General features: G+C 37.3%; 1 protein-coding gene across 2 annotated transcripts in view; it reads left to right on the top strand.

Moving 5' to 3' along the window:
- The window catches only part of zfpm2a (zinc finger protein, FOG family member 2a), a 176,582-nt gene that overhangs the window by 42,037 nt on the left and 119,024 nt on the right, over positions 1-15,521 (top strand). For both annotated transcript variants that reach the window (XM_039650840.2, XM_089117939.1), the window contains exon 2: positions 10,612-10,770. In XM_039650840.2, coding sequence (XP_039506774.1) covers positions 10,612-10,770 — 159 coding nt within the window. The remainder of the gene's footprint in view (positions 1-10,611; positions 10,771-15,521) is intronic.

The raw sequence follows: 15,521 nt of genomic DNA, 5'->3' as shown, positions 1-15,521 counted from the left end.
GTCATTACATTTTGCCTAAAGAATTTGCAGACAAACCTTAGTTTGCAGTTATACCAGGAATGTATATAAATGAATTTTCACTTTTAAATTTTTTTCACTGCTATTATTTGTTAATTTTTTCCTGAAAACAGAAGGCCAATAGTGTGACATCCTGTTCGCCCATATCGGTTGCAGGGTCCGGAATGATTTTGCATGCTTAAAGTGTAGCGTGACCTCACCTCAGGCTCAGAAATCCAGTGCGGAAGGCAAATGTCTCTCCCTGGAGCTCAGTGGAGTCGATGTGGAGCAATCGGAGGGAGTGTTTCTGAAAGACGGCCCAGTCCAAATTGGGACAGAGCACAGGAGCTAATGAGAACGCACACCTGAGCTTCAGAGAGCGGGGTCTCCGTGATTGGTGTTGAACATTTGGAGGACGACCCGCAGCCTTTAATAGGCGCGTGGCACTGCCAGTTGGGTGCAAAGAGAGGGAGAGAAAAGTAGAGGCTCTGAGATTCTGGCATCTGTTGAAGCCCATCAGCTTGCTCAGAAATGCCTCCAGCATTTTAATGGCCTTGTCAAATGCCAGTCCTGTTTTTATGCCACTCCAATTCCAGCCTACTAGATGCTGAACACAGGGTGTCTCACTTTCATACGCACAAAATCTAGTAACACTGCAAACTCGACAGCTCAGAGCTGCTTTGCCGTTTGTTAGCGTGTACATGTGTGATTTTTCACAGCGATTATGAAACGCTCTGTTCCGATCTGATCTTTATGGACTTCAGCTGCTATGGTAATTGAATCTTTTAATCATGGATCTATGGGTTTCAAACACATTAAACATGCAACCCAGAAAGCATGACCTAGTTAAGATAAAACCAGATGTTTTACCCTCATTAACGATCAATACATTCAGATGTCTGTGTTTGAAAAACGCTATAAAAACACTATAAAATTAATTTATGTTCAAAACTATCTTATACTTAATGAATGGGTGCCCATAGGCACGTAAATCTTGGATTTTAAAATGGGGATTTTTCGGGTCTGAGTTCTTGCAATTTTACTAATTTCCATGTTTTTTAAAAAAATATAAATTCTGGAAGATAAAATATTAAAAATGAATTAAATGTATTAAAATATGGATATATTATAGCCTATTATAAAAACAATTATGCTCAGCAGTTATTTTCAGAAATGTTTTTCTTTTCTTCGAGCAATTCTAAAATGAATAGAAAATTATTTATTGAATAATTTATTGATTCTGTAATTTATTTTGTAATATAAACACACTTACACTGTAAAAAAATATTTTCATGATTTGTAGTCACAACATTATTTCTTTTGTCAAATCAACTTAAATCATTTATGTAGTTCAGATAACATAATTTTTTAAGTTTGTGATGATTAAATCAATCACCTTCATTGTATTAACTCAATTTTTTCCATTTCAATGAGCTTACATTTTTAAGGCAGCCAGGTTACTTCATTTTTTAAGTTAAACCAACAATATCTTTTACAGTGAGATGATTTGTACTGCTCAGAGGTTGCTCTTTAATGACGTTTCATTCCAGTCTCAACATTGTCTCGGATGTTTCTCTACATTTTTGAGCTGAAATACAAATACACGCAAAAGAGGCAAAAAGCTATACAATTAAGGTGGATATCACAATACAGCTAGCTAACAGTGTTGTAGTACTCGAGACTCGGACTCGGTCTTGAGACCATATTTTAATGGTCTTGTCATGGACTCGTGTGCATTTGGACTCGGAATTGACTCGTACTCGAACATTTTTTTTTTTTAGGACTCGGACTTATTCCCGAGTCCACTCGAGTTCAATTAAAAATATTTTTCATGATTATTAATGTATGTTAATAAAATATTTCTTTAAATTGATTGACACGCCCAGTGATTGGTGATTTTCTAGTGCGCAACTGCGCATGAAAAATTGTAATAAAATTACTTTTAACACCACCTACTATGTGGCCTTTTTTACCCTAAACTCATCATATTTTTTAAACTCTAAGTAAATTCAGTAAAAAAAAAAAGGATTTCTCTAAGTAAATAAAAGTAAATTAGGTAATCAACCCTCACTGGTCTCGGACTCGACTCTCTATGGACTCGGTCTTGACTCGGACTCGACTCTCTCTGGTCTCGGTGTCGACTCGGACTCGAGTGAGGTGGTCTCGACTACAACACTGACAGCTAATCTTTCATTTTGAGATATCTGACTGTGGTATCTTGATAAATCTGAACAAAGATTGTTGAGATTTCTATCAAAATCTACAGATCACTTTCTCAGGAGAAACATCAGCAAAAGCCTCCATTTCATTGCTGTCTAGGACGAAGACATTTCGACAAATTAAAAAAAAAAAAATTCATAATTTAGTATAAATATTAGATCACTTTATTTTGGTAAAGATATGTTACCAGCTGATTCTCAATAGTTTGACCAAAAATATGATGCAATCCCTGAATGCATGTGTGAATCTAATGGAGGTTAACCGGACGATTTAGCAGCTCTAGAAGAGTTGCTCTGTTCTGCACCTGTGTGTGTGTGTGTCTACTTTCAAACCAGAATGTCCCAACACTATAACAGAATCTGTCTTTGGCCCACAAAAGGCAGGTTTCCGTCCAAGTCTGGCAGGGTTTGGGCCGGTCTGGACGTCCCTATAGGCCTTTACGCAGCATTATGTATTCGTGTTGGGTCTCAGGTGCTCGCTGTGTGTTTTATCCTCGGGCCAAGCTCGGTCCTGTTTTCAATGGCACAGCCAGATGAAAAAACGGCTGCTGTAGGTGCGAGCAGAATGATTTCCACGCTTGTAGAGATCTGCTGCTTTGTTCTATGCGGTTCAATTACCTCTACCCTAATTAGGAGCCATAGAGAAGTCCCAGACTGTGATGGGACTCCACACTGTGGCTCCCGCTGATAAAGTGTGCTATCACCATCAGAGGCCCCAGACGAGCCCCAGCCCGCCTCCAAACGGATGCACCGACGGCCAGTCCCCAACACCGACCCCGTTTGTTTTGAAGTTTAGAAATCAATTTCAAAATAATTTCATTTTTCTCCTCTTACTTTGTCAAGGTTCGTCTGGGTTAGCCCGAGTTTAGATTTGAAGTGCGGCGACACGTTATGAATGATCAATTGGGCAAAGAAGTTTTGATTCCTGAGCCACTTTTCCAGCATGTGTCTTATTTAGAGCAAGTGGATGTGTGTTCACATCTCCGGGCTGATCTGAATGTCGCAGGGGTCGCCAAACAGCGGATTGTGTGAATGTGTCGTAGCCCTGCGCTATATGAGGAGTTTTATTATGACAATGATTCCCAAACTTTTTGTTAGCCAAACACCTTTGACCTAAAATATTAACTTGAATTCCCCCTTAAAGGGATAGTTCACTTTGAAATTAATTTTTGGTATTTTTTTTAGCTTACCTCAAGGGCATCCAAGATGTAGGTGTCTTTGTTTCCGCAGTAGTTTCAATTTTGATCTTTTTATTTTTAGGTCAAACCGTTCTTGTCTGTCAGTCATATAATGGAGGTCTATGGGGTCCACCTCAAAGAGCATGCACAGAGAAGTCCAGATTAAACATGATTTAATGACTCGTAAATGTAAGTACACATTGATGGCCTAAGACACGAAACGAGCGGTTTGTGTGAGAAAATGAACAGTATTTATATTTATGGGATAAAAACGCTATAAATACTGTTCGTTTTCTCACACAAACCGCTCGTTTCGTGTCTTAGGCCATCAATGTGTACTTACAATTACGAGTCATTAAATCATGTTTAATCTGGACTTCTCTGTGCATGCTCTTTGAGGTGGTGACCATAGACCTCCATTATATGACTGACAGACAAGAAAAATATTAAAATTGAAAATACTGCAGAAACAAAGACACCTACATCTTGGATGCCCTTGAGGTAAACTAAAACATACCAAAAATTAATTTCAAAGTGAACTATCCCTTTAACAACGCATTCGCATGCTTGTGGTTTTCTGATAGTTAAAGGGATAGCTCACCCAAAAATGAAAATTGTGTCATCATTTACACACCCTCAAGGTTGATCCAAACCTTTATGAGGTTCTTTCTTCTGTTGAACACAGAAGATATTTAAAAGAGCGCTGGTAACTAGACAGTTGACGGCAGCCATTGACTTCCATATTATCTTTTTCAACCTATGGAAGTCAATGGCGATCGTCAATAGTCTGCAGTGAATCGATTTCACTTGTATTATTTGTGACGTTATGCATCTATCCGACTAACAACTGTGACAAATTTCTGTTAGTTTAACAACAAAGATCAATTTTCCACGTCTAGCTGAATAGCTGCAGTTCGTCAATAGACCATCAAAAAGTGTTTAAATGGGTCACAATACATGCGGTTTTCACATGAATTACATTTTCTCTCCGATTCTTCATCTAACGAGAGTCTCTCTATCTGGTAAAATACATCTCGTCTCATTGATTTTTCTCTCTCGGGGTTCAGGCGATTGTGTGATGGTGTCAGAGGGTGGCGTCCGGCACATTTGGCCTCAGCATCTGCAAACCGCAGCCAGCGTTCAGTCGGCAGGAGATTGATTGTGACAGACTTTTAAACAGTACACAACTAAATATAGCGGGCTACAGCACTATCAGAAAATGAGCTAGGAGTGCGGGCCTAGTCGTTTAGAAAGTCATTATTCTTATCATTTGCTGTCTCTGAAATTATTTCAGGTCTCTTCATGCAATGAATGCAGTATAATAAGCCAAACATGTGCAAAGGGCTTGAACTTTGGTAATCGGAGCAGGTCGGTGAAGTAGCCTTTAAAAAACATGACTCCGATGCAAGGATCCACTGGATTTGAAGTGAACGTTCAGATTGCTGTGATGCATTTCATCTCATGAATCTGCTAAATATGGTAATCATTCGATACCATGGTATTATCTTTGTGATTCAACTAAAAAAAGGAGATTTAGGAGCTGATCGGACGCTTAAACATGATTTTGATGTAACCGAATGTAAACAGGTTGATTCAGACATGAAACCAGGACATTTAGATATTACCTCTAAGGTTTGGATTGAAACCAACATTTTGGGTTTGATACAATTCCAGTCTTTTGTACCCATGCATTAATACTGAATTGATAACTTTGTATTTAATGTCACTCAATAGTGATGAGTCATCATTTTTTTCTCATGAATCCACTAAGGAAACATAAAGTGTGGGTCTGACGTTTCATTTGAATTACAAATGTAGCAAAATATATGCGGAGCTGCATAAAAATAGACAATTTCATATTTGCTGAGCTTTGATGGCAAATAAACTGCCTGATATGAGGAGTGCTAATGACTGTAAAAAAATATTGTTGGTTTAACTTAACCTGGTTGCCTTAATTTTAAGTTCATTGAAATGGAAAAATTGAGTTAATACAATGAAGGAGATTGATTTAATCATTAGAAACTCAAAATATTATGTTATCTGAACAACATAAATTATTTTAGTTGATTTGACAAAAGAAAAAATGTTGTGATTACAAATCATTTTTTACAGTGTACTATCAATTTTGTGAAATATTCTATCTGAATTTGATTAATAACAGTTATAATGACAAGTTTGTTAATAAACTGTGAACTGTCTTGAAAAGCAGCACATTGTCATCTGGGTCAGGGATAGAAATTTGCTAAATATTGTTTATAAAGCAAATTTTTGTCACCACTGTACTTTTTATGACCTTTAAACAGCACAACCCTATACATAATATTTGACTACTGTTAAAAAGTCAGTAAGATTAAAAAAATTATTGTTTAGCCAGGATCAAAAGTGACAGTATGAAATATTTCTATTACATTTTTTCAACAGTGATAATAATAAAATGTTTCTTGAGTTGCAAATCAGCATATTAGAATGATTTCTAAAGGATCACATGACACTGACAGATTTTTAATCTAATTAAGCATTACACTGTAAAGAAATGTTGTTGGTTTAACTTAAATTAAGTAACCTGGTTGCCTTCAAATTTTAAATTCATTGAAATGGAAAAATTTTGAGATTGATTTAATCACCAGAAACTCAAAATATTATGTTATCTGAACCACATAAATTGTTGATTTGACAAAAGAAAAAATGTTGTGAATACATATCATGAAAAAAAAATTTTTTACAGTGGGAATACATTACTTTTTATAATATTTAAAAATTTAAAACAAATATAATGCTCCAAATGATAATATTCTGCTTTCACTGTAATTTGATCAGTTAAATGCAGTCTTGCTGTGCATAACCTTGAAAGAAGGAAAGATTCGAACTTTATCCTGATGATTATCGATATTGACTGATGTTGACACACTGTAAAAAAATGTTCATTATTTGTTATCACAACGTTTTTTCTTCTGTCAAATCAACTTAGATGATTTATGTGGTTCAGATAACATAATATTTTGAGTTTCAGATGATTAAATTAATCTCCTTCATTGAATTAACTCAACTTTTCAATTTCAATGAACTTAAAGTTTTATGGCAACAAGGTTTCTTCATTTTTTTTAAGTTAAACCAACAATATTTTTTTTACAGTGCAGTAATGTTATCGTGATATTTTTGGACATATCATCCATCCCAAGTACATTGTAATTTTTACAGTGTACCATCATTTTGTGTGTTTCAAATCATTTAATGCCATTTAAAGATGTGGGTGATCTTCCCCTCATCTTTTGTTTGAACAGTGTCTTCAGAAACACTTCTCCCAGTCAGTCCTCATCCTCTCGGAGAGATGCGTCAGGCCCCAGCGGTTCTGAGAGGCCGATATCTGCGCCCATCTGCTTTTAGCATATTGAGATGTATTGAGAGAACGCGAGGCGCCGCTTCCCTCCACGAGCCGGTGAAAGGCCCGAACGCGATTAGATCATAAAACTGTAGCCTAATTTAAACGCCGGCTCTCCGGCACTTCACACCGTGTCTATTAGAGATCTGTGCGCTAATTCTTTTCATGTAGCATGAGTCCTGCAGATGAAGCACACTATAAAGGAGTCATTTAACAGCCTTAATGAACACAGACGGCCGTTTGGGAAGATCAGGCACTGCTCGACTGTTCTCTGTGCAGGAAGAAAGGGCTCCTCACTGAATTTATTGCTTTATTACAAACGGACAAAATGACATGTTAAGTGGTGCACTTAGGATGTCAACTCCTTAACAGGAGAATATATGGGAGGTTTGACATGCAAATGGTCATTATGATGTTTTGATCTAAGGTCAATGAACTAAATTTGACTTTTTTTTAATTTCTCGTGTTTAAGGTGATTGCTTACTGTAAGTGTTCTGAGAGATTGTTGTTGCATTGCAGTTGGTATGTTGTTCTGGGTATTATTATAATCTATTTTGAAAAATCTAAATGAGAGATCTGGGAGATAAAATGCCATTCAAAATGCTGGGATTGGTACAATTTATTTGATCAAAAATGCAGTAAATATTGTGAGATTATTGCAATTTAAAATAACAATTTAAAAAATGTAATTTTTTTTTTTTGTGATGCAAAGTTACATTTTCAGCATCATTACTCCAGTCTTCAGCGTCACATGATCCTTCAGAAATCATTCTAATATCCTGATTTAGAGCTCAAGAAACATTTCTTAGTATTATCAGTGTTGAAAACAGTTGTGGTGCTTTATATTTTGTGGAAACAGTAATGCATCATTTTCAGGATTCTTTCAGGAACATTTATTTAAAATGTAAATCTTTTACACTTTTGATTAAATACTGAAAAAAAATGCATTTCTTAAAAAAAAAGACCCCAATTGTTTGAAAGGTTTGAAGTCACTGTTAGCATCACACTTCCCTCGAGTTGCCTCGAGAAAAAAAAAACTATAGGATTTTCCCAAAGGAAAATTGGGTTATGACTAAAAACAAAGCTCTGTGATCAGCAAAAGTTTATGATACTTACACGTTTTGCCCATCAAGATAATTATCACAGGTAAACACAACTTTTATAAATTTTGAAGCTTACATCCAGGTACCAGAAGTAAAAAGCTAAAGGTAGGATATAAACAACTACAGCACAGTCCCACGACTTCAAGGTTACCATCACTAAGCTTCCGACAACTCTTTTAGTTTTTATCTAAAAAACATTTCCCAGAAAATTTGAGGTAAAATAGTTTATAAGAGCACAATGCTGTAAAAGCGGACTAAGTTTACCCGTTTAACCTCCACTTGTTAGCTACCGCCTTTTTCAGCTTTCTAAATCAGGAGTGGGGTCATACTGATTTATTTTATGTTGTTGGATAAAAAGTGAATGATGACTTGACCACAGATCTTATTTCAGCCATTTAATCAAAACCCCATTCAAAAAAAACCATTGACTTTGGGACGATGGAACTGGAATGCTAAAATGCTATGCTAACTCGCTTCTGTGTTTTGCCTACAAAGCAATGTCATACTTGCACCACTCTATAATATATTACTAATGCTAAAAAATTTACTGTATATTATAGAAATATAAAATTTTTTAGATTTCTAGGGTGTAAATGCAGAATTTTTTTTTTAAATGCGGTCTAACTTTTTTCCCCTGTATTTTAGGTGGAAGCAGTTCCACCAACGCCCTTGATTACAGCAAAATCCTAATATGCAAATACACCCCCCCCTCCCCCACACACACGCCACCACCACAAAAAAACAGTACAGCTTTAAGCTAAAGTCAAGAAATCATTTAGATTTAAAGAAATAACATTGCACAGAGCAGAGAAAAAAAATTAATCATTGGGAAAAATGTCTCCTTTAAGATTGCACCGGTGTATTACCTGGAGGCATGAAATGTAAATGGAAAATCAACATTGTATCCTGTGATAAGGCGGACAAATTAATAAAGGCATTTTCTGTCCTCCGCTCGTGCTGACGCCGGTGTTAAAAGTCAGTAGGTTGTGCGGGAGGAACTTTTCTGGCAGATGAAGTGGGTTTTACAGGTTTAACATCGGCTGAGATGTGGCTCCACACGTGCAGCGGCGTTCCTGAGGATACTCAGTCAAGTGGGCCACGGGAAACACTTTCCTGTGGAGAGATTATGCTAGGAATACTAGTGTGAAGCGGATACTGTACGCCTACTATTCAGTATGCTATTCAGTGAAGGCCTATATTGTCAACTTGGAAATAGTTGTTTATTTTGCATGGTATTCTAATTTTGTGTAAGAAGTCAAATAATGAGTCAAAACAGGTCACGTTGAGTGCATTGCATTGTGGGATACAGACAGTGTTCCATGCACGGTTGTATGCTGTAAATGTTTCGGCTAATGCACGGAAGGTATTTTATGTGGACAATTTAGTGTGCATACATTAAGCAATAGATTTTTATGATTGTATAGTAGTATTTCATTTTGAGAAGAAATGGTGCAAATACAATTTTTTTATAGTGACATTCAGTGGGTCTGTTTTAAAGTAATCTGTCTTTCTGGCTATAGCATCTTACTAAAATAGAGCCTCATAAGTGACTTAAAAATATGTACCTCAAGAGAATAGTACTTCTTTTGGAAAAAAAAGCACAGGAGACTTGATCCAAAATTTATTTAAATAGTTTGATGGAAGTGTGTTGCTAAGTGAGTGAACAATGAAATACTGTAATAAGGTTAAAAGTCAAAAGCACACAAATATTGGAATGAATAGAGTTTTTATTTCATTCAATTGTTTTTATAAGTTCTAAATGAATGATAACTTATTGAGAATTCTTTCGCTTTTACCACACTCTAAAAATGCTGGGTTGTTTCAACCCAAATTTGGGTCAAATATGGACAAACCCAAATGTTGGGTTAAAAATGCAATTAAAAATGTACAGTTGAAAGTGAAAGTTGAATTTGTGTTCAGATTTGAAATTACAGTTTTAATCCAAAATTTGGGTTTGTCCATTCTACCCAAATTTGGGTTAGAACAACCCAGCATTGTTTAGAGTGCACCATCTTGGATGGGCTTTTCCCAAAGATTTCAGATGGTACATCTTTGGGAGAAAGTGCAATCCTCAATATGTCAGAATAAGTTCCGCCTTCTAAATAAAAGAGCCAATCGCCGATTGGTAATGTCATTGTGTCACTGCAGTTGCCTTTAAAAGCTCCGGTTGCTATAAACAGTTGGTGTTCTGAGACGCATGCTTAGGCTGGTCTAGTTCATGTCAGATTTTATTGCTGATTTGAAATTTGTTATTTTAATGTGAGTTCAAGTAGGACTTGAGTTGTGTCCTAAATGACGCAACATACACTATGAACTTACTATACATATACTATGTACTTATGCACCATGTACTCAACCGTGTAGTGTATTGTATTATTAGGTCATTGTGCATCAGTCTTTTAGCCCCTCCCCCTCCACTACGTAATTAAAGTGGCCAAAATTCCACACGGATGCCCGAAGTAGCTGGCCAGAGGTGTTGCAAAAATGGCCGCCAAGTGAACATACGTTTTTTTTTTCTTTGAAAGGGACTTTGGTTTGTGAAGATGGGCATTATAGGATTGCCATCTTCACAAAGGATGCATTCTATTCTATATCTGAACGTGGCCAAAATGAGTTATCTCCAAAAGGTGGCATCGTTTTTCACGTGTACATGTTTCTGACGTGTTGCGTTTGAATGTAAGTGTCCCTTCTTGTGCAGCGTCTCACAATTTAATTTTGATGTGTTCTGTGTGTAGGTCCACTAGATGGAGGTTTGGAAGAGGAAGAAGAGGAGTGCATATCAGACGCAAATGAACTCACAGCTAAAGATGAGTTTTCAGCAGAGGAAAGCTTTCCTGCTGACTTTGAGCCAGACAACCTCACCTGTGAGGACATGGAATACTTCTGCGGCAAAGGTCAGCCATTCCAGACGCTTCTACTTCCATGTGTAGTGCTATCTTTCATGTAGGAGGTCTAAAAAACTAAACAAGTGTTAAGATATTCATCACAGAGTATATCCTGGTGAAACAAATTGTGGCGTAACATTCAATGAAATTCGGTTGTGCTAATTGATTCCCAGCTGAAGTTTGTCTCTGATTACGGGTTTGATGTGTGTTTTAGACCAAAGCTGGAACACACACCGTTTTGCTTGTTGAGGTTTGGGAAAATCTCCAGAAACCTCAGTGTCCAGGTTTAGATAGACTTCCTTTGATATCCAATTCCCACTATGTACCTGAAAAGAGGAGTTTGATCTAGGAAATGGCAACCAGTGCGCTGGCTTATCCTTAGTCATGTTCCAGCCAGGACTTACCATGGGGAGTGAAACATACTTGAGCTTTCATCACTTAAAGGGATAGTTCACCCAAAAATAAACATTCTATCATCATTTACCCACCCTCATGTTGTTCCAAACCTGGATGAATTTATACATGTTTTTTTATGTTTTTTTTTCTTAGGGTGGTGAACTGTCCCTTTAAGAACCATATAGACATACACTACTCTTCAAAAGTCAGTTTTTAAGAAATAAGAATATTTTACTCAGCAAAGAAGTGCCGAACTCTCTCTGTTTATCAGTGAATCCCATAAAAAATATCATTATTTCCTCAAAACAAACAACATAATATATGTGGGTGCACTGTGTATAATTATTTTATATATATAAATACACACACATGCTTGTATATATGTAAGAAATATTTTCATGTATATACTGTATATAGATTTATGTATAATTTATATTATATATTAATATAAATATTTTTTATATATATTTTAAATATACATGCATGTGTGTGTATTTATATATATACAATATAATTATACATAGTGCGCCCACATATATTATGTAAACACAAACTTTTATTTTGGATGCGATTAATCGCGATTAATCGCTTGACACCCCTAATAATAATAAGAAATATTTACTGAGCACCAAATCAGCTTATTAGAATGATATCTGAAGGATCATGTGACCCTAAAGATCCATCAAATGCACTCTTGGTCAGCAGATGCTTTATAAACAGTCAAATGAAAATTTTGAACAGTAGCGTAAATTGCCTGGAGAGTCATGGTAAAGGAATATTTTGAGCAGAATCTTGCAGGGTGATTCGGATAACTTTTATTTCCGCAGTGTTGAGCCTATATAGGACAACACTTTTGAAATGTGTTGGGTTTTGGCCTAATGTCTGTCATGTGCCAGTTCACTCAGTTTGTGCCAACCTCCTTTTTAGTGATCTTTCTATTCCTTTTATGTATTGGCCACATCCGACTAATTTGCACTGTGTTTAGTTCAAAGTTAGGAGGCTGTCTGGACCCCCAACACATACAGTATGCAATCTCATCCACTCCCCAAAAAACCCTCCTCTGGATACCCTACTCTTCCCTCACTGTTCAATAATGATAATGAATGTCCCTCCACCTCAAAGAGAAATGTTTTTAAATTACGCTTCGTTTTAAAACCCACTGTGCCCAGAGGGATTTCAAACAAGGAGGAGCTGAATCTTTTTATGTCTTGCACAAGGTGGGCTCAGTTTTAATGACTTTCCTTTTGTTCTTCTCGTAAAGGTGTAACAGGCGTGACATGTGTGAACCTCAGAAATAATGGCAGTTTGGCAATATTTTGTTTCGGGGTCAACTGAAAATCTTCATATGTGCTTTTGTTTCCCGCTGCTTCATTGAATGAGCCCTGCAGATGAATGCAGCTTTACTTTTTGTTTGTGGAGCTTTATTCAGATTCCCCTAAGGATAAAATACAGTATTCAGATGCTCAATTCAATTACTATTTAAAAGATCCCAAGGTCGTTCCTTCTGTTTACAAATTAATTGCGAAAAAATGAGTTCTTGGAAATAGCATCAGTCCCATGGTAAATATTGAAGTACCACAGTCACAGTACTATTTTGTATGTCACATTCTCAACGCAGTTTTTGATTACTTGTACCAAAGCCATTCGATGGCCTTTTTTGTACCACCAAGTTTTAGCAAATCTCCTCTAATATTCCTTTGAAACTTTTGAAGGCTTTGCTAAAAGGAAGACCAACAGTGGTCAAAAAATGTCAACTCTTTTACTTCCGAGATGCTTTGGTAATCTTCCCTACGTCTTACGCGAGGGGGTTTGCGTCAGATTTCTCAAGCTCCCTATCCGCCCCAATTTGGCTCTAAGTCTTCCATGGCCTCGAAGTCTTCGGACAAGTTCCCATTCTCTTCCTGTTAATGCATAGTACAAGCTCATCAGGTGTATTCATTTCCCTCTGATCCTCTTCTCAATTAGATCTCTTTAAAGCGCATTTAGCCCAGCGTCTGAGTGGCTTAAATTCACTCCACTTATGCAGAAGTGCTGTGAATTGACGGCGAACGCAATCCTGGTGGCATTAAACGGTTTATGTGTGTTATTCCTCGGCTATAGGATGGCAGAGAGGGTTCTCTTGATTAAGTAAACCCTCTCAAATGAGATGGCGGGCTGTAATTAGCCCAAGCGGAGTCAAACGCCAGAGCTTTAAAAAGCAGTCACTCGTCCCTGTTCCTTTATCTGTTTTGAAGAATAAGGTCTCCCGTGTGAAGTTCCTAGCTGGCAGGCGGTTGCTCCACGACTGGCTCGTAGTTCAGTGGTCGTGTATCTTTGTCGTCACTCGCTGACAACTGGCTTGTCAGGAGAACCTAAAACCTCCATTAAAAGTTTCTTCCTATAATAGGTATTAAAAAGCTGTCTGAACAAAAAGAGGAATCGCCCGTCTTCATTAACTCACCGAGCCCTTATTAACTTTGATCGGACGACGGTGAAGTAGCAAATCAGCTTAAATTTACAAAGGTCAGGCCGTTGGACGCCTGCAAAGTATCACCCATTTGCTTGAGTCTGAGTCTGTGGCACCTTGCGGCTCATGGTTTGAAATGAAACGGACCAATTGTTAAGGGAAATCAGAATTGGCAAATGCCTTACGATTCCCATCCCTATAGTCATTAAGGCTGAAGATCCAAACATCTGCAGCCCAAACAGCTAGGGATGGGAATTATAATGTATTTAATGGTTCTTCTTAATGTTTCAGATTCCTTAAAGCTGCAGTGTTGCATTTTTTTCTCTTTGTCGCCATCTCTGTTCGAAATTTGCAATTGCAGTCATTCGCGGAATTATCAACTTTTTTATGTGAGTTGTACTTCAACACCCTTGACACGGCACAGCGCGGATGAACACAATGTTTGAGTGTCCACACCCCTGTTTTTCCCAGATTTCTCCCGGACCCATCCCGGTTTGTTATTTCTCCCGGGAAACTCCCGTAATTTGCATGGCCCAAACTCCCTTATGAATAATCGAACCAATATGTTTGTCTAATGTTGACCAGTTGCCAGATTTGATTAAATGCATTTTATTCACACAATCCATACACCATTTACAATTTCAACCCGTTTGTCACCTCAACCTGGCAACCTATAACCCAGTTGCGCAGTCCCGGAAAGTTTATCCTGAAAGCGAGCCGTTAGACATGATGGCAGGTGAAACTGATATACAGTAGACTAAAGTTAACAACACGTTGCTTCAGGAAGAATAGGGATAGCACACAACTGAAGTTATTGCATGCAGAGGCCAGACAGACTCACGGAGGCGATTGGCATCTCGCGCTTTATTCCCAAATCGAACTCGTGTACTCGTTACTTAAAAAACGAAATAAGATAAAAACTAGCATCAAACAGGAATTACCCACGTTCGCATAGACAATAAAAGGGTTGTTCGTGGCACACGGCACATACAATACAATACTGCCGATAGTTCAACAAGTAGCGCACAGCTCTTAAAGGGGCCAGACCTTATTTGCCCTTGAACCTTTCTTAAAGGGGCCACACCTTATTTGCATTTGAATCTTTCTGGATCCGCCATCAAATTGAAGTTACACTGTACTGTATGTTTCTGTGATGTTCTGTTTGCTCTACTATTTTTAAGAATTATTACAGTAGGTCATGTTTTCCCTAAATATTTTTTAAATTTAAAGGGATACTCCACTTTTTTTTGGAAATAGGCTCATTTTACCACTCCCCCAGAGTTAAACTGTTGAGTTTTACCGTTTTCAAATCCATTCAGCCGATTTTCTGATGATATTTAGAAGAATATCAGTAATCAGACAGTTTCTGGTCTCAATGACTTCCATAGTGGGAAAAAAATATATATACTATGGAAGTCAATGAGATCAGAAACTGTTTGGTTACTGATATTCTTCTAAATATAAAAAAATATTAAAAAAAATATTTAAAAAAAATGGCTCAATACATTCAAAAACGGTAAAACTCAACTGTTTAACTCTGGGGGAGTGGTAAAATGAGCCTATTTCCAAAAAAAAGTGGAGTATCCCTTTAACATTTGTCTTTGACTGTTTAAGACTGTAGCTTGGACATTCGAAGTCCAACACCGATGTCTGTACTGTATATTGATACTCTCTAATGACTATCATAGTATCAAAAAAAAAAAACATCTAGTGGTTTATAACAGTAAGAATTCACAAGAACCATCATGCATTGTGATCAGTGAATCTTTTTGAAGCGTTGACTCTTTGCACATCACTCATTTCAATTCCCAGCAGCCTCGGTGGAACCAAATACCCTGAAACAGCAGAGGGGTTCCTCTCTGCGGCGATCCTAAACTGTTTGGAGAGGGTCTCGGCTTCAGTCGCATCGTCGCGCGCT

This window comes from Pimephales promelas, chromosome 12 (assembly GCF_988280905.1).
Source record: "Pimephales promelas chromosome 12, fPimPro1.hap1.1, whole genome shotgun sequence".
NCBI lineage: Eukaryota > Metazoa > Chordata > Actinopteri > Cypriniformes > Leuciscidae > Pimephales > Pimephales promelas.
The sequence above is the reverse complement of the archived record's forward strand: the minus strand, read 5'-3'. Positions and strand labels throughout refer to the sequence as shown.